At 52.9% G+C, this 18343-nt stretch overlaps 1 protein-coding gene across 1 annotated transcript in view; it reads left to right on the top strand.

Annotated features, from left to right (window-relative positions):
- Positions 1-4236: 4236 nt before the first annotated feature.
- Positions 4237-18343, top strand: part of TMEM120B (transmembrane protein 120B) — a 34073-nt gene continuing 19966 nt past the window's right edge. Inside the window, exon 1 of the mRNA XM_028527911.2 lies at positions 4237-4428. Coding sequence (XP_028383712.1) covers positions 4360-4428 — 69 coding nt within the window. The 5' untranslated portion in view covers positions 4237-4359. The remainder of the gene's footprint in view (positions 4429-18343) is intronic.

Below are 18343 nucleotides of genomic sequence, written 5' to 3'. Positions count from 1 at the left end.
CCCTGACCCGGAGTCCAGCCGGTGACCCTTCGCCTTGTGGGACGATGCCCAACCCGCTGAGTCACGCCGGTCGGGGCATGGGCTGACATTTGAACTCAGGTCTGTCTGACTGGGCCGGGTGAATCACACAGCCCCGTCTAGCCCCAGGTAGGCCTGGTGATACAAGTAACTGAAGAAGGTCGTGAAGGACATCTTGGTACTTGAAGAGTAAATGTTAAACGAATGACACGTACTAGATGATGCCTGCTGTTTCCATTACATCCTACACCCGTGAACAGCAGGCGAAGGATTTGAATTTTATTTTACTTTTTAAAAAGATTGTATTTATTTATTTTTAGAGAGAGAGAGGAAAGGGAGGAGAAAGAGAGGGAGAAAAACATCAATGTGTGGTTGCCTCTCGAGCACCCCCACTGGAGGCCTGGCTCGCAACCCAGGCATGTGCCCCGACTGGGAATCGAACTGGCTGACCCCTTGGTTGGCAGGCTGGCACTCAATCCACTGAGCCACACCAGCCGGGGTGGGGAGGGTGTTGAAATTCCTTTCAAATACCTGCACAACCTTTCAGGAAATAAAAATTCCCATCCATTGACACGATGGGTGGTTTCCCCCATCCAAGTACTGACCAGGTCCAACCCTGCTTAGCTTCTGAGATCAGACGAGGTCAGGCGCGTTCAGGGCGGTATGGCCGTAGATGTGAGTGATTCCTGTTACAGTAAACCCACCCAGCATTCTTCAGGGTCCACAAATGACTGGATAACCCTAACCAGTATACACGTACTGCTGTGTGTTTTCTCCTTGTTTACTTACCATGATTTCATACACCTGTTCACAAGCGTGCACTTAGTTCCCATCATGTTCACTCTAACAGCCATGCAGTGTTACACGGCATGGGTGGACGGTGGCTTACTTAACCACCTCCCCGCTGTAGGGCACTTGGGATGTTTCCAGTGTGTGACTGATCGGGAAAGTGCTGCTATAAATGTCTTCGCACAAATTGCTTGTTAGATCTGTGGGACTATTTTTGAGCAAGTGCATCTGTGGGAAGCGGATGAAGGAAAAGTCCCTGGAATTTTTTTTCTTTTCTTTTTCTTTTTTGTTCCACTCATTTGTGCATCCATTGGTTGGTTCTCATATGCGCCCTGACCAGGGATGAACCAGCGACCTGGGTGCAGTGGGACAGTGCTCTAACCAGCTGAGCTACCTGGCCAGGGCTGCTTCCTGCTGTGGAAAGTGTGGTCCTCCGGCCAGCAGTGGCTGGACTTGGTAGAACTACAAGATCTCAGGCCCTTCCTAGACTCTACCAAATCAGAATCAGCCTTTTAAAAAAATATATATTTTATTTATTTATTTTTAGAGATGGGGGAGGGAGAAAGAGAGGGACAGAAACATCAGTGTGTGGTTGCCTCTTGTGTGCCTCCTACTGGGGACCTGGCCTGCAACCCAGGCATGTGCCCTGACTGGGAATCAAACTGGTGACTCTGGTTCACAGGCCAGCACTCAATCTGCTGAGCTACACCAGCCAGGGCAGAATCAGCCTTTTTTTTTTTTTTTTTTTAATATTTTATTTATTTATTTTTAGAGAGGGAAGGGAGGGAGATAGAGAGAGAGAGAGAAACATCAATGTGCGGTTGCTGGGGATCATGGCCTGCAACCCAGGCATGTACCCTGGCTGGGAATCGAACCTGGGACACTTTGGTTCCCAGCCCGCGCTCAATCCACTGAGCTACGCCAGCCAGGGCAGAATCAGCCTTTTAACAAGACCTGCAGGAGGTGGTTCATGAGCACACTGAAAGCTGGAGAAACCATGCCTTAGGGTGCTTGTAGGGATAATAAAGGTTCTTTTTCCTAAGGTCGTCGTGAGACTTGATATATTAATACATACACGTAAAGCGTATAGAAGACACCAGGTACCTAGTGAGTCCTGTGTGTTGCTGCTCTCATGCTTCTCTGCAGCTGGCTGAGCAAAGTCTGCTGGCAGGGGCCTAAGTGGAGTGCCTGAAAAAGAACGAGTAGGGAAGGTTCCCCTGGGGGTGTGGTCAGGGGATGGGGATGATACCCTTGCAACACACTTTCCCACTCACCATGACCAGAGTCCCCCAGACGAGCCAGAGCCAGAGCCAGACCCAGACCCAGAGCCAGTCCCAGAGAGCTGATGAGTGAGTCTGAGGGTGCTCTGGGCAGGAACCGGGACAGGGTGGCAGCCAGGTAAGATCTGACACTTCTGGCACTTGAGTGACTACACAGTAGGGGTGGCCAGCCTGTGCCATCAACAGCAGGGCTCATGAATGGTTCCTGTGGAGTCTGACCCCACAGAGAGAACAGTCCCTTAGAGTTGAAAGCTGTGTGCTGGCTAGCCTGCAGACAGCTGCAGGTGAGGTGCACCTGCCCAGGTCGCCCTCAGGGGCGGGGCCAGCCTCTCCAGCTCACCGGCAGCCTGGGGCTGAGGGACCTGCTAGGATTCCGCAACTGCAAACAGGTGAGGGGGCTGCTGCTTCCCAAGTCCTCTGCTCCGTGACACTTCATTCATCCTTCAAGGCGCTGTGTTTTCGTCATGATTCTACTAACCCCAATTGAATAAACCGTTTTCTGTTTTACCACCCTTTGAGTATTTTAGCTGATTTTGCAGTCTTTAGAACACGTTACATTGGGCCTCTCAGACTCAAATGTCTCCAGGGGCCACAGGAGACACAAATACATGAAGCAGGAGGGGCGACAACACTGGGCATGGTGGGGACTGTGGCAACTGGTGAGCCCCGTGTAAAGGGGACACTGTTGCTCTCTTCCAGCCAGTTACCATGCGGGAATGTAAGCCCAGTGCGACCAGACCCTTCCATTTGTCAAGAGATGGAAAAATCTGGATTTCTACATAAAATCTTTTTCTTTTCAATTTAGAAACATTGACATAAATATTTATAATGATTTTATTCTTAATTGGCCCAAACTGGAAACTACCTAAAGGTCCCTCAACCAGTGAATGGATAAAGAGTGGGCAAACAAACTGACACATCGGTTAAAGGAAATACACTCAGAAAGAAAGAGAAAGAAACTACTGATTCATACAATAATCATCCAGATCTCCAATGTGTTATGCAGACTGGTTTCTGGTTCTGTCCTCATGTAATAACATGCATCACACTGACCTTCTCACCCGGAACAACCAAAAAAATGGAGAAAAATATAGGATTTTTTAAAAAATTCAAAACACTGGACACCAGTCAACAATTGGCAGTCCTACAATTGCCCCAGCTTACAGGGGAAAAGGCCATGTGATAACAGAGGAGTGGGGCGATGCAGCTGCATGCTAAGGAGTGTCAGGCAAGGACTGACGGCCACCACCCAGGGTCTCAGAGGGCGCATGGCTCTACAGACACCCTGGTTTTGTGCTCCTGGCGCCCAGAACTGTGAAACAATGCACTGCTGTTGTTTCAGCCGGTCAGTGCGTGGTTAGGGAAGCCCTAGGACCTAACACAGGTGTCATTCGAACTGAGGCTTGACTGATGAGCAAAAGGAAACGATACGAAGATTTAAGGGGGCAGAGTATCCCGCACAAGGGCAGGAAGAGAAGACACAGTAGCTGGAGGTGGGGGTGAGATGACAGATGTGACTAGAAAGCCAGGCAGGGACAGATCTTGAGGGAAGGGAACTGGGATTCAATGGCCTTTGAGGTGGTTGTGTCGTTTGAGTGACAGAAACAGCTGTCCAGATAGTCACCCAGAGTCTTAGAGGGCAGGACTCCAGGATGTTATTAGTGGCGGAAAATAATGACAGTGTGAGATGTCAGGGCCTTCTCTGTACTGCCCCGCCCTACTCGGCGACCTTGTTGGACAGTCAATGTCAGTTTTGGCATTCCAGGCTGCTGGCCTTGGCTCAGGCCAGGTGATGCCAAAGGATGGTGCGCTTTCACGCCCCCCAAAACAGCCTTCTCCCTCCAGACCCCAGACACCCCAAATAAACACAATCTAATTAATTTATATAAAATAAGCTCTGCAAATACAGCCTGCGAGCGAGTTCCCTAGCCCCACCTAGAAGAGAGATTCCGGAGGCGCAGACGCATTCCCAAGGGGCCAGAGAGAGAGAGAGACCTGCAAAGCTACAGACGCCCCCAGAGGGGCGCGCGACACTCGGGGGCGGGGCCGGGGAGGCGCGTGCACCTGCGCATGCGCGCGGCCTGCCTCCCGGCGAGGGGGTGGGGCGGGCGCCGGGGCGGGGCTGTGACGTCAGGTGCGCGCGTGGCTCCGGCAGCGCAGGAACAGCTGGTGCCTCCGAAGGCGGCCGGCGAGCGGACGGCGGTGGGGCGCTGGTGGCCCGCCGCGCCACGCTGCGGGAGCCGCCGCCGCCGCCGCCTCGCGCCACTGCACCATGTCGGCCCAGCTGGAGCGCTGCGAGCGCGAGTGGCAGGAGCTGGAGGGAGAATTTCAGGAACTGCAGGTAAAGCCGGGCCACCTGGTCCCTCCACTCTGCTACCTGAGGCGCAGTGCCTTCCCCCTTCCGACTCCCCGAGCCCGGGCGGTGGGCACCCCAAGGGACTCCTGGGCGGTGGGCGTCTCCGGCCAGGCCGCGGAGGCCGGTGGTCCGCGTGGGCCAGCCCCCTCCCACCTCCCAGCACTTCAGTTCTTCATCCACTTGGGGCGCCCGGTCGGAGCCCCGCTCCCCCGCCCTCGCGCCGGCTCCTTGCTCCGCGCACCTCCTTCGCTGCAGAAAGTTGGTCTGTCGCCTCTGCGGGGAAGTTCCAGGCATGTCCGTGTGGGGGAGGCTCCAGGGGGCAGGTCTGTGCTGGGACTCCGAGGGAGGCTGCCCGGCACCGCGCTCCGCAGGGGTCTTTCCGGAGCCCCAGTCCCGGCCCGGCTCCCGCTCGGCTCCGGCGGGGCGGCCCTCCGCTGCAGCCCGGTTCTGCAGCATGCGCTTGGGAGACGTTCCCCTTGAACCCATCGGCCGTGCGAAGGGACCAGCGATCCCTGCGCCCCACCTTCGCGGCTCTGGCGCGGCTGCAGGCTGAGTTCGGCGCGGTGGATGGCACCCGTCGGTCTGACAGCCGGGGCGCCTCCCTCGCCCTCCGGTCCGGAGCCCGGCGAGGGGGCCGCGGGGGCGGAGGTCCGAGAGGCCCCCGGAGAGAATGGCGTTGCTGCTGTGGGGTCCGGGCAGGAGGGTTTGTTCCCGGTGGGAGTTCTCAGAGGCCTCCGCTATGTGCCCTGCCCACTGGAGACGCCTCGGGAAACCCTGGGGTTGGCCCAGGGGACTCCCGGGCCCTGTTTGGAGATGGGGCTGCCCCCTCTGCAGCGCCGGGATGGCGGTGGTTTCCTCCGCGCCGGGCTCTGCTTGTCTGAAGCCGTCTCGCACACCTCCACCCGAGTCCGAGTCCTCAGCTGGAGCAGTGACCTTTTTCCTGAACGTGTAGCTCTTGTCTGCGGTTGGCTGGCCTCTTGCCGTGTCCAGGGGAGGGGAGAGGAGGTTGCCAAGGGTGTCTGTGATGGGTCTTTCTAGACACGAGGCAGCAGGTCCGGAGGAGTAGAGAGAGGGGTGCTGGAGAGATGGGCCAGTTTTAGGCATGAGCGGAGGGTAAGGGACCCAGAACCGGAAGGGCATCATCCCTTCCTCGGCCTGTCCAGCATGTGTGGGTTGATGTCCTCTCCTTGGGTCCCACCCAGTTCCCTGGGGACCCTTGTGGCTCCACTGCCATCGAGAAAGCAGAGCCACTTCTTAATGCTTTGTCCTGCTGGGCTCTCATGTCATGTCCAACCTTGGAGCCACGGAGGGGACTCGAGGGTCAGGAGTGGGAGAAGGAGGTTGCCGTGTGGAGCTTTTGTTGTTCATCCTTCCTTCCCCTTGCCCTGCCTTAGACTGGGAGAAGGAGGAGGAGGAATCTTAACACTTCAGAGCTGTGCAATTAATGCAATTAACAGCAATTAGACTGCAAGTCTTGGCAGGCAGAGGTTGCAAAGGAGACAGTGTGATTTGTTGTTGTGTTCTCACTTGGTGTCTCTGGGCCTCAGGTGTGTGAGGGCCAGGGAGGAATTGGGCATTCATTCTGGGTCTCAAACCCCGGTGCTTGGCAAGGGTTGGCCCGGTGGAAGCTGTGACGTCACCTGCCTGCTTAGTTCTTTGGCAGTAGGGCAGCAGGACCGGGCCCTGCCTTGGGGCAGAGGGACCCTGCTGGCCTCTGGCTTTGGTGGCAGCTGCTGGGTCAAAGGCCAGTGATGGGTGGAAGGCCACAGGGGCCCCTGGGGGTTAAGATTAAAAACACTATGTCTTCACTGAAGCTTGGACATTGCTAATTTAACTGGGGTCAGCCAGCAATTTAGTGATCAAGCTGGGGCTAGAACTCAGTGCCCTACATGTTCAGTTCAGATGTCTGTCCTTGTATCGGGAGTCCCCTCTCCATCATATTAAATGGGAGAGCTCTGAGCTGCTGAGGTGAAAGTCTCCAGAAATGTACATATAAGGAGGGTGTGCACTGTCCATGTGTAGTTATTGGACAGACTTTCAGATAGGAGACATTTGCTGGGGAACTAGGAGGTCACCACAGGTGGGCAGGTGGGAACTAGAAAGGTTAACAGTAAGAAGGGTTTCTTTTTTTTTTTCATTTCCATCAGAAAATCCTCATCTATCTTAATTTTCCTACATCTACTTCAGAATCTGGGATTCATGGGTTTTTCGTGCTTATATCTCTTCGACTTCGTCTTTCTGGGAGCAATGTATAATGTCTCTGGGTTTTACCTCTCCTTCCCGTCTACCAACGAAGGGAGGAAACAGGAAACTCATTTTCAGGCCCTACAGGATCTGAAAGATGTTTGGAATTCCTCCCCGCCACCCCCCAAAGTCATAATCTCTGGGAATTTCCAGAGGAAAGGATCTGATTTCTTCTGACTGCGGTTTGCATGTGCCGGGGCTTCCCTCAGTGGGTTCGGGACAAGGTCAGGCTGCTGAGGGGACTTTGCCTTTTTGCCTGGTTGGGGTTTCAGCCTTGCGGGTGAACTAAGCGTGGCCCTGTGGCCTGCGGTATGACCACAGAAGGTCACTTACAGCCCCGGCGGCAGGTAGTTTGATGAGCCTTTCCTGCCTTGTCTCCTTCCACTGGACACCTGGCCTTGCCCCTCGCACCAAGGAAGGAGGTAGCCGGAAGCGGCCTTTCCCTAAACGGGACCTCACAGTAGGTAGACCTCCGTAAAGCCTGTGGCTTTTACTAGCAGTGAAACGGGCGTCCCTCTGGCTGCTGTGTAGAGACTAGACGGCAGGCGGGCAGGCGGGCAGCAGGAAGAGAGTATTATTTCATTAAAACCCCGTGGAACGAGAAATGAGGCCAGCAGTGTCTAATCTGGTCCCCCGGTTTGAGGATTTGTGCAGAGCCGACAGGCACACATGTCCCCCTAGTAAATAATTTTGGTTATTTCAGAATGAAATAAAGATCTTTTTGTCGATTTCCACGTACTATTTTTTCCCAAAGGCTACTAAGTCATTAGGACATAAGTGCTTTTCGGTTATTTGGTCTGGGGACCCCGTGAAAAGTTTACTGAGGCTCCAAGGAACCTTTGCTTTATGTGCGGATGGTAGTGCTGGTTACACAATGGTATATACTTGCCAAAATTCATCGAATCGCACACCTGAAAGCTGGCAAATTCATATGTAAATTATACCCCAATAAAGCTGATTTTTAAAAACCAGGCCATGGCCTGTAACATAGGCCTTGCCTCCTAGCCCTTTGACAGCTGAGGAAACTGAAATACAAAGAAACTGAGTAACTCAGCAAGTGGCAGACCCTGGATGTGACATCAGTCCGCTGCACTGCGTAATCACTTGGCTGTTATGTTGTCCTGCCTTCCAAGTGTCTGACACATGTGCTCATACCTCCACTTACTGCTCCCATACCAGACATTACTAATCGATCCTTACACGTGACTCAGAATCTTTCCCCTCCCAATACAGAATCGATGCAGCTGAGATGAGGTCAACGTGCCATCCTTGGTAGTGTTTCCATGGCGATGAGTCTTAGTTAAGCATACTCAGCATCCGGAAATCTTTGTTTGATGTTGATTTCTCGGAAAGAGAACAATATAAATGTAATCTTTTGAAAACTTCCCGCCAGAGAAGGGCACAGCTGTAAGGCTGCACATTTTGGTGGCGACCCTGGCTCTGTTGCAGTTCACTGGGTTGCCCACCAACCCCGATGCTCCTGGGCCAGAGCCCTGTCTGGAAATGCCGTGAGATTCCATGGCTGGCAGATCTTGCAATAAATGTTGACACCGAGTTCTGACTTCCAGTTCTGGGTCTTACGACTCAGCCAAGATGCCTTGTGTTAAGAGGGCATCTCCAGATGTTTGACGGGTGTGCTGGAAGCTGGAATCATTAACCTCATCTTCCCACTGGGGCAGAGCTCGGGGCCTCAGAGGACAGGACAGGTGGCAGAGCTCCGAATCCTCCAGCAGAAACTCGCTTGTTTGTATCTTCAAGACATAGTGTAAAAGAAGGGCAATCAGATGTGCAGGAAAGACACTATGGGCATCTCAGCTCCCAGACCTAATGTTAGTGCTTCTCTGTCTTTTTTTTATCCATTATACATTTTTATAAGTAATGCCTATATTCAAAGTTAAAATTTCAAACAGGAGATATGTCCAAGAATCTTCATAACACTTGTTTATAACAGCTAAGAAACAGAAACCCAGGTGTCCATCAGGCTGGATAATTCCACTGAACTCCCATGGAGTGGGGTGTGAAGAGCGGAATGAGTAAACTAGAGCAACGTGTATCAAGGTGGATGAGTCTTTTAAACAGAAAAGCCACACTGAGCCCTGGCTGTTGTAGCTCAGTGGACTGAGTACAGGCCTGCGAACCAAAGGGTCACCGGTTCGATTCCTAGTCAAGGCACATGCCTGGGCTGCGGGCTGGGTCCCTGGTGCGGGGGTGTGCGAAAGGCAAACACATACTGATGTTTCTTTTCCTCTCTTTCTCCTTCCCTTCCCCTCTCTCTAAAAATAAATAAATAAAATCTTTAAAAAAAAGAAAGGAAAGAAAAGCAACCCCAGAGGGATATACAGTGTGACATGTATAATAAAGGAAACCATGTATTGCTTACTGATGCGGATCTTTGTACAATAGTACAATAGTACAAAGACTTGCAAGGGAGTGACCTGGGTCAGATTCACTGGAGTGGAGATCGGGCGGGCAGAGCCCTGGCGAGAAGCGTCTCTGTCGGAAGGATCTCACTGAAGAGTTAAGGAAGGGGCTATTTGCAGAGAGGTGTGGCCGTTTAAGGCCCCTGCGGCTGGGATCCTGATTCTAAAGGGGCAGAGGGTGCTGCTTGGGCAGCACAGATGCAAAGGGGCGGAGAGAGGGGTCAGTCCGCAGAACTTGGCCGGAGCTTATTCCTGGGGAAGGGGAGCTGTACTTGAGGGCCACCGCCGAGCAGGGAGGAGGCAGGAGGAACGCAGACCCCCAGCTCTTTCTTGCCCGCCCTCCAGTCTTCTGTCCCGGCCTCCCACTGGGCAGACCAAAGTCGGGGGCAGAGTAAGGGAGCCCAGGGAGTAGAGTCTGAAGGGGTCAGCGCAGGGAAAGACCAAATTGATCTGGGGTGGGGGCGGGGCTGGCTTCTTTGGGAGGAGGAGGTGGCAGTTCCGCCTAGGCAAGGATACACAGGCACTTTCAGCCTCCTGTGCACTCTTACTTCTTAAATGCGGCGTGAGAGTTTGAGTGTTAATGTTGTGTTTATTTTCTATGCTATGGTTTTTCTGTCCACTTCTTTTTTAAAAAGATTTTATTTATTTATTTTTAGAGAGAGAAGGGAGGGAGATAGAGCGAGAGAAACATAAAGAGAGCAAGAGAAACATCAATGTGCGGTTGCTGGGGGTCATGGCCTGCAACCCAGGCATGTGCCCTGACTGGGAATCGAACCTGCGACACTTTGGTTCCCAGCCCGTGCTCAATCCACTGAGCTACGCCAGCCAGGGCTTTTCTGTCCACTTTTTATACACCTGAAATACTTCATAAAATGAGCAGGAAACCAGAACGTGATCCAACAGTACCGAAGGCTTACACAGAAAGCCAGCTGCGTGGGCTCGGTGCTGGCCGTGTGCGCGATTGTGGCCCCGCAGGTACCAGTCACTGCAGGACGGAGGGTGCGCGGCGGCCGTGTTTTCTCTCCTAGAGAAACAAGTGTCTTGGCATTGGATTCTTGACCGACAGCGTCTGCCTTACCCTTACCCCCTTCTTCCTCCCCTCAGCTTTGTCTGTACGTATCCGGTCAGGCATGTTTCTTTTCTTGGATTGGTCTTGAACGAGACAGTTGCGGGGGGTTGGGGCTCGCTTCGTGCTGCAGAACGGGGCCTGTCCCCCACAGCTGTCTGTCTGCTCCGGTGCCCCCCCGAACTCCGGGTTATTTTTAGAGGGAGCCACTCGGTGTGAGAGTCAGGCACGCTGATTAGCTGGCTCTCCCTGCGCCGGGTGCAGAGAGCTGACTCCTGCCTTTCGGAGAGCGGCTCGCATGATCCAGCCCACTGCTGCCAAGTTCCGAAATAAGGACAGTGGTTGGGCGGTTGGGTGTGCATTCTTTAACACTTAAACATACGTTTACCTACCACGTGAGCCAGCAATTCCATTCCTATTAGAGAGAAATGAAAAGGTATGCCTGCACCAAGCCTTGTACGAAATACCCGCGGTGGCATTGTTTGTAAGAGCCAGGAAGTGGAAATCACCCGAATGTCCAACAACATGTGGTATATCTGTACCAAGCTATTATTGTTGAGTAGCAATAAAAAAATACTCATACATGCTACAATGTAAATAATCTCAAAAAGTTATGCTAAGTGCAAGAAGCCAGGCACAAAAACCACAGACTGTAGGACTCTATTTATATGAAATATCCAGAGAAGAGAAATCTATAAAGACAGAAGGGAGGTCGTAGGCTGCCAGGGGCTGGCAGCACAGCGACTGGGGAGTGAGCGCTGATAGGGACCAGGGACCTCACTGGGCGGGGGAATGTTCAAAAACTGGGTGTGGTGATGGTTGTGCAACTTGGTAAGTGTATACAAATCTTTGAATTGTACATTTAAAGTGAGTCAATTCTATGTATGTAAATTATACCTCAATAAAGTTGTTTAAAAAATGGTTTGGGTTCCTAGTTTGGTTAAAAAAAAAACAAACCCACCCAAAACAATATGGTTGTGCTGTGGTCTACACTTTTGGGTGACAATTTAGTCACTGGCGTAATGAAGGATTCTTGGAGCAAGGCTCCAAGTCCTTGCTGTTGGCATCTTCCAGGTGACAGTGTCCTTGGCCATAGCTTGGTAATAATGGGTCTGAGATTTGTGGCTTCTCCCCTTACCTGGTATGATTCATTTTGCCCAGGAGGAAAGCTCTGTTCTTTCGCATCTGAATCTAGATTCCGACACTTGCCTCTCGAATGAAGACACTCAACCCAACGGGCAAAGCCAAATGAAACAAAACAAAAGATGTTCGCCTATGTAATTGGGAACTCAAAGGTGTACTGCCTTCAGGTACAGGCCGATCCAGGGGCTCAAGTGAAATCATCAGGGCTGAGCCTTCGTGTACCTTTCCATTCTGTTTTCCTCTCTGTTGGGTTCATTCTCAGGCAGGAGCCGCATGCACGTCGGGCTTACATCTCGCTGCCTTCAAAACTAGCAGAAAAAGAGTCTCTGTTTTCCAGCAGTTCTGATAAGAGCCCCACCACTGAGTGTGGTCGGTTCTGAATGCCCCTCCCTGAATCAACCAGCGGGATCTGGAGGCTGATAATCTGGCGGCCCGGCCTGCAGCACCTGCCCTGGAGCCCGGGGCAGGGTCCACCGGCTGCCAGGCAGAGCTCCCGGACTGGACTGAGTGTGGGGGAGGGAGGGGTCTCCAGAGAAACTGGGGAGACGTCAACCAGAAGGGGACGAGCTGCCTAGTTGGCAACAACAATAGGAGGCCCCCATCTGGTGCCCAGTTCCATTCGAGGCCACAGGGCCAAGGTTGACGGGATGAAAGGCAGGACTGGATTGCCTCAGTGCAGTTCCTTCTGCCCCTGGAAAAAGCATCCCGGCACACAGGTCTGTCCGAGACACCCTCCTGTGCGAGGGTAAATAGGAACTCCAAGGGAAGGCCGGTACTGTGCCCCTCCCCGCTGCCAGAACCCCCCGTGGACACGGAGACCGCTGTTGGCCGTGCTGCGGCCTCTGTGGGAAAGGGCACGGCAGTTCCTCAGAGAAAAGCAGACACGGAGTTGATGTGTGATCTAAGCAGTCCCACTCCTGGGTGCGCACGCGAAAGAACCGAAAGCAGGAACTTGAACAGATCCTTGGACGCCGACGTTCATAGCAGCAGTTTTCACCAGAAGCCCAAAGATGGAAGCAACCCAGGTGTCCTTCGGCAGATGAGTGGATACAGAAAATGCAGGACACACGTACAGTGACATTGCGCGGCCTTGAAAAGGAAGAAAATTCTGACATATGCCACAACCTGGATAGACCCTGGAGATATAATGCCGTGTCTAAATCAGCCAGACACAAGGAGACAAATACTGTGTGATCCTACTTGTACGGGGTACCCGGAGGAGTCAGAGGCGTGGAGTCAGAAAGTGCTGGAAGGGTGGTGGCCAGGGCCTGGGGAGTAGAGGAAGCGGAGGTGTTGGTGGTGGTTCGGAGCCTCAGTTGGGAGGAGGAAGAGGAAGGTCCTGGAGGTGGATGGTCGCGGTGGACGTACAGCCATCAGTGCTTCTCTGTCGCATGGATGTGCCCCCCCCCCCCCCGCTTCCTCTCTCTCTAAAAGCAATGAAAAAACGTCCTTGGGTGGGGATAAAAAAATTTTTAATGGTTAAAATGGTAAACCATATGTGTATTACAATTTAAAAGGTTAAAAATTTTTAATGATTACAATGCTAAGTTTTATCAGAACTTTTAAAAAGAGCAAGTGAAAGGCAGCTGTCACGAAAAAAGTGGATCCAAGATATGAAGTGACGACCGTTGCTACTGCTGGAGGCGGGTGGCACCAGCAGCCCACGCAGACTGGCCCGGGGCAGAGAGCCTGTCGCACTAGGGGCCTGGTGTCTGACTCCCCCCGACCCCACGCTGTCGTCCTTGTGGCTGGCAGACCCTAACCCTGGAGCTGAGGACAGGGGGTGGACAGATGTATGGTCTCCAGTATCAGAGAGAGAGAGAGAGAAACTGCCAGGGACCAGGAGTGACTCCATGTACCAGGAGATGGAATGATGGGAAAGCCCCCGGATTCCCCATCCTCACCTCCTCTCGTGTCTGGGGGCTGAGCAGAAAGCACCACCAGTGGAGCATGAGGAAGGTGCCTGTAAAAAAAGTAGATGTCGAGGGCACTGAGTATTGGTGAGATGTGGACGGCTGTCCTGTGCTGTGGGTGGGACTGTCGATGGGTACAGCCACTGTGCAGGCTGATTGCCAAGATCCATTAAAACTGAAAACAGGCCTGTGCCCTCTGACCTGGCAATTCCATTCCTTTTCCCCGGAGAGAACCTTCCCCAGAGAGGTGCTGGTGCGTGCGCCCAGGGAGGCAGTGCCGAGGGTAGTAACCAACGGTGCATTCATTGCTGGTTCCGGTCAGAGACTGGAAACAACCGAAACACCCAGCAGTAGGGGAACGGCTTCCGTAAACCGTAGCACGAGCACCGCACGAAACACTGCCCAGCGCTAAAAAAGAATGAAGTAAATCTGTTCTTACATGGGTGGGTTTTCAAGGCGTATTATTGCGTAAGAAAAGAGAGTTGAGGAATCATTCTGGCAGTGTTCATATGTTTCTAAAAATCAAAAGTATGTGCTTTAGGGTGTAAGCTATGCTGTTATAACAGAGGAATCTCCAAAGGAAAAGACTGAAACAAGGTTCCTTCCTTCCTTCCTTCCTTCCTTCCTTCCTTCCTTCCTTCCTTCCTTCCTTCCTTCCTTCCTTCCTTTCTCTCTCTCTCTCTCCCTCCCTCCCTCCCTCCCTCCCTCCCTTTCTTCCTTCTTTCTTTCTTTTTCTTTCTTCTCCTCTCCCCCCACCCTCTCCTTCCTTCCTTCCTTCCTTCCTTCCTTCCTTCCTTCCTTCCGGAGGTGTGGTCCAGGGTGAGTGGGATTCCGGTTATCTGTTGCTGCATGAAACAGCAGTAATTGCTTTTTGCTCTTGGGTCCCGTGAGTCGGGAGTTTAGACAGGGCACACGGTCTGGGCAGTTTGTGTCCTGTGGTGCCAGGGGCCCCAGCTGGGAAGACTCGAAGGGCCGGGATGGGCGGGGCTGAGTCCTCTGGAGTCACCTGGAGGTCTTCACCCCTCTGGTGCCTGGGCTGGGGTGGCAAGCAGGTTTGCCATTCCAGCCGGGACTGTCGGCCAGAGTGCCCGCCTGGGTTCCTCTGCGTGGTGAGGGTTTCCACACAGCATGGCGGCCTCGAGCAGTTGAACCTTCTGCTCCAAGAGGGAAGGTTCCAGCAGAGGAGGGGGAAGCTGTGTGTCCGTCCTTCCACGCCTTTTTGCTCACAAATTGTGTAGTGTCACTTTTTTGCCTTTTTTGGGGGGGGGTCAAACCAGCCACAAGCCTACCTGTATTTAAGGGGAGGGAACAGAGACCCCCACCTCTCTGCAGGAGGAATGCTGAAGGATGGGTAGTCATGTTTTTAAACTGTCACAGGTTGGAAGGTCTGTCCCGTGAGGTCACCTGGGGTCCAGGTTGGTTTGGTTTGGCTGGGGAACGGACCGGGGGCTTTGCCATTCGTATTGTGCGGCGTCCATCTCTGGTTTCAGTGAAACTGGACCCGTTGTTGCCACGCGCCGGCCAGGCAAAGGGAGAGTGGAGGCCAAGCCGTTCCTTATAAAACTGTGGTTCAGAACGTATATACACCATTTCCACTTGCGTCCCATTGGCTCTTAGTCCTACTGCTACCCCTAGCTGCAAGGGAGGCTGGGAAATGTAGTCTGTAGGCCATATGCCCAGCTATAACTTTGTGGGGTCTATTGCTAAAATGAAGCAAAGGAAAATAACGTATTTTTCGGACTATAGGATGCACTTTCCTGCCCCATAAATTTGGGAGGAAAATGGGGGTACATCTCATAGTCCAAATGTAGCTTTACCTTTACACTGGTGAAATATTATGTTGTTCATGTTATTAAATATTTTACCACATTTTTTGCTTCAAAATTTTTTTTCCTATTTTCCTCTAAAACCTAGGTGCATCTTATGGTCTGAAAAATACGGTAAATTAGGGATCATTCGTTTTTGCATATATATCTCACCCTGGCCGGTGTGGCTCAGGTACTTAGAGCATTGTCCCGCAAACTGGAAGGTCACGGGTTTGATTCCCACTCAGGGCACATGCCTCGGTTGCAGGTTCAGTCCCCCGTAGGGGGCGCATATGAGAGGTGTGAGAGGTCTCTCTCTCACATCAATGTTTTTCTCCCTCCCTTCCCTTCTCTCTAAAATAGCATGTCCTCAGGTGAGGATTTAAAAAAAAAACAGGCCTATATAAAATACAGAAATACATAGGTACATAGAATATAGTCTGGAAGAATACATAGGAAAACGTCTAGAAGAAACTAGTAACAGTAGTTGCTTCTGGGGACGGGGAGAAGGATGGGGGTGTGTTCAAAGCCGACTCCAGCTGCAGCTGTAGTGTTTTAATTTTTAACAAGGGTAATGTCTTCGTGTTTTACTTTGAAATTAAATATTAATTCAAACTGAAGAGGGCCTGGTAAGCATCTGGCTGCTGATGTTGCAGTCTGGGTCTTATCTCCCCCTGGTGGCACCCAGCCCCGACGAGTGCCAGGAGGTGACCCGCCTCTTTATCTTCCAGGGGCCTCAGCTGGGCTGTCGTGGCTGGGGTGCTTAGTCCAGAGGCCCTGCCTTCTGGAAGACTGCAGTCTAGTCAGGGTTGCGCTGCTCCCTTCCTCTCCACTGTGGCTCTGGAGGGTCTCCTTGACGCCCAGCAGGTGCTGGCTGTGAGGACAGGGCTGCTGGGCGCCGCAGAGTTCAGAAGTGATGGACGCGCAGCCTGGCTCTCCACGGACGACTTACCGACTACAGACACCGCGTCCCTCCTAATGGGAGACGCTGAGGGCACGGTGTTCCTTCAGTAGCGTTCTTGCTCCAAACGCATCAGCGAAAGCCAGTCATGGAGAAACAAGGGACAAACCCAGGTGGAAGGACGTATTCCGAAACTGGATGGAACTCCTTAAGGATGCCAACGTCATGAGAGACAGAGAGAAGTTAGGGGCCGCTCTAGACCGGAGCGGCTACGGAGACGCGAACAGTGGCGCAGTGCAGGGGGCGGAGTCGGGCCCAGGGTCCGGGGGCACTGCCGTCAGTGGACAGGCAGCCAGATGGGAATCTGGATGGTATTTGAGGTCATGGTACCGTGTGGTATCAAGGTCACACGTTCTGCATTTGGTCACCGTGCTGTGGGTCTGTAAGGGAATCTCCTTGTTCCGAGGAAACACAATGAAGCCTTTCGGAGTACAGAAGCATGCTCTCTGTCGCCAACTCCCAAATGGTCTAGAAGAGGAGTAGGCAAACTTACGCGGCACAAAAGCCACGTAGTGAGGGTTCTGGGCTCTGCGGGCCGTATGGCCTCTGTCACCAGTGCTCTGCTCTCGGAGTTGCCTTGAGGCCGCAGACAGTATGCAAATGAGTGGGCGTGGCTGTGCTCCAGTAAACCTCGCTTACCGATGCTGAAATTTCAATTTCGTATACTTTCACATGTCGTCAAACAGTCTTTTGAGTTTTTTTTCAACCAAGGAAAACCCATTTCTAGCTTACCGCCCGTACGAAACCGTGTGGCTGTGTTTGACCTATGAGCTATAAATTCCTGGTGCCTGATACAGAAAAAGAACACACACCACACACCACACACAGGGGACGGGTGGCAATGAAGCAGATATGGCGTAATGCTCACGGTTGTTGAATCTCGGTGAAGGGTAGAGAGGAGTTCTTTGTGCTCTTTTTTTTTAAAAAAGATTTTATTTATTTGTTTTTTAGAGAGAGGGGAAGGGAGGGAGAAAGAGAGGGAGAGAGACATCAGCGTGAGAGAGAAACATTGAGCAGTTGCTTCTCATACACCTCCAACCAGGGTCCTGGCCTGCAAACCCAGGCAGGTGCCCCGACTGGGAATCGAACCGGCGACCTTCTGGTCTGTGGGGTGACATCCCACCCACTGAGCCGCACCAGTCAGGGCCTTTGTGCTCCCCTTATAATTCTTTTGCATGTTGGGAATTATTTAAAAATAAAAGCTAAATAAAGCAGGGACAGAATTTTCCTTTCTGGGGGCCCAGGAAGCAGAGAGGGACGATGCCGTGTGAAGGTGAGGGACTGAGCCTCCACACTGGGGAGCCGAGGGGGACCTGCTCACGGCGCTCTTTGGTGTCGCCCCCAGCTGTCACCTGTTCACTCCATCGTCTTCGCCTCTCCCTTCCCTCCTGACGTAGCCCGCGTGCGTGTGCAGGGACCGGCTCGGCGGGCGTGAGAACGTAGGCGCTGGCCTTAGCGTTGACCATCCACCCCCTTTCTCCCTTCCTCTGCCAAACGGTGCGTTTCTCCACCAGCCAAGGAAACCGCTGCTTTAACTATGTCCATTGGGTTACTGTATTGAGTTCCACTGGCTTCTCCAGTTGTTGGCATTCGTCTTAGATTGTCGACTGTAGAGAGCAGGGCTTGTGTCCCAGCACTTGGCGTGATTCAGGGGAGGCGGGCTGCGGCAGCAACACCAGGAAGTTCCGTGTTCCAGCCCCCCGGCACTGGGGCAAAGTCTCTTTCTTGCAGTTCCCCGGGGCCCGGTGGCCCTGAGCGTTTGTTTCCAGGAATGGGACATTGAGTTCATCGGGGTGACGGTGCTGGGGGTGGGGGGGCGGGCTTCCAGGGAGGAGGTGTGACCTTGTCTTAGCTGACATCGTAAGAACTCTTTTCGCGGCCAGGATTAGCAGCCCGATTCCACCTGGCCTCGGCGAAAAGGAATTCATGAATTCCTATAACCAAGAGTGTTGGACAGTGTTACCTTCAGACTTGGTTAGATCCAAGGGCCGAAACGAGGCTCCCAGAATTCTGTCTCTTACTGTGTCTCAGTTCTGTTCTGTTCGGCTTCATTCTTCGGCAGGCTCTCCCCACGCAGCAGCCCCAAGGTGCCTGCTGCCAGGGTAGCAAACCCAGGAGAAAGAGGGCATCTCTAAACCAGCATTTCCAGCAGGGCCCCGGGACAGACTCCCACTGGCTCCTCGAAGCCCTGTGTCCGTGTCTGAATCAGTCAGTTGCCAGGGGATTGGGAGGTATTGACTGGCCGGGCGTGGATCACGTGGCCACTCTTGCATGGACACTGTCGACTCAGTCCATTTGGGCTGGGAGTGAAAAGAGGTGGCCCCTCAAAGTCACCTGTGGTTGCTGTC

The sequence above is a fragment of the Phyllostomus discolor genome, chromosome 13 (genome assembly GCF_004126475.2).
Source record: "Phyllostomus discolor isolate MPI-MPIP mPhyDis1 chromosome 13, mPhyDis1.pri.v3, whole genome shotgun sequence".
Lineage (NCBI taxonomy): Eukaryota > Metazoa > Chordata > Mammalia > Chiroptera > Phyllostomidae > Phyllostomus > Phyllostomus discolor.
Note: the sequence above shows the minus strand (reverse complement) of the source record. Positions and strands in the feature narration are given on the sequence as shown.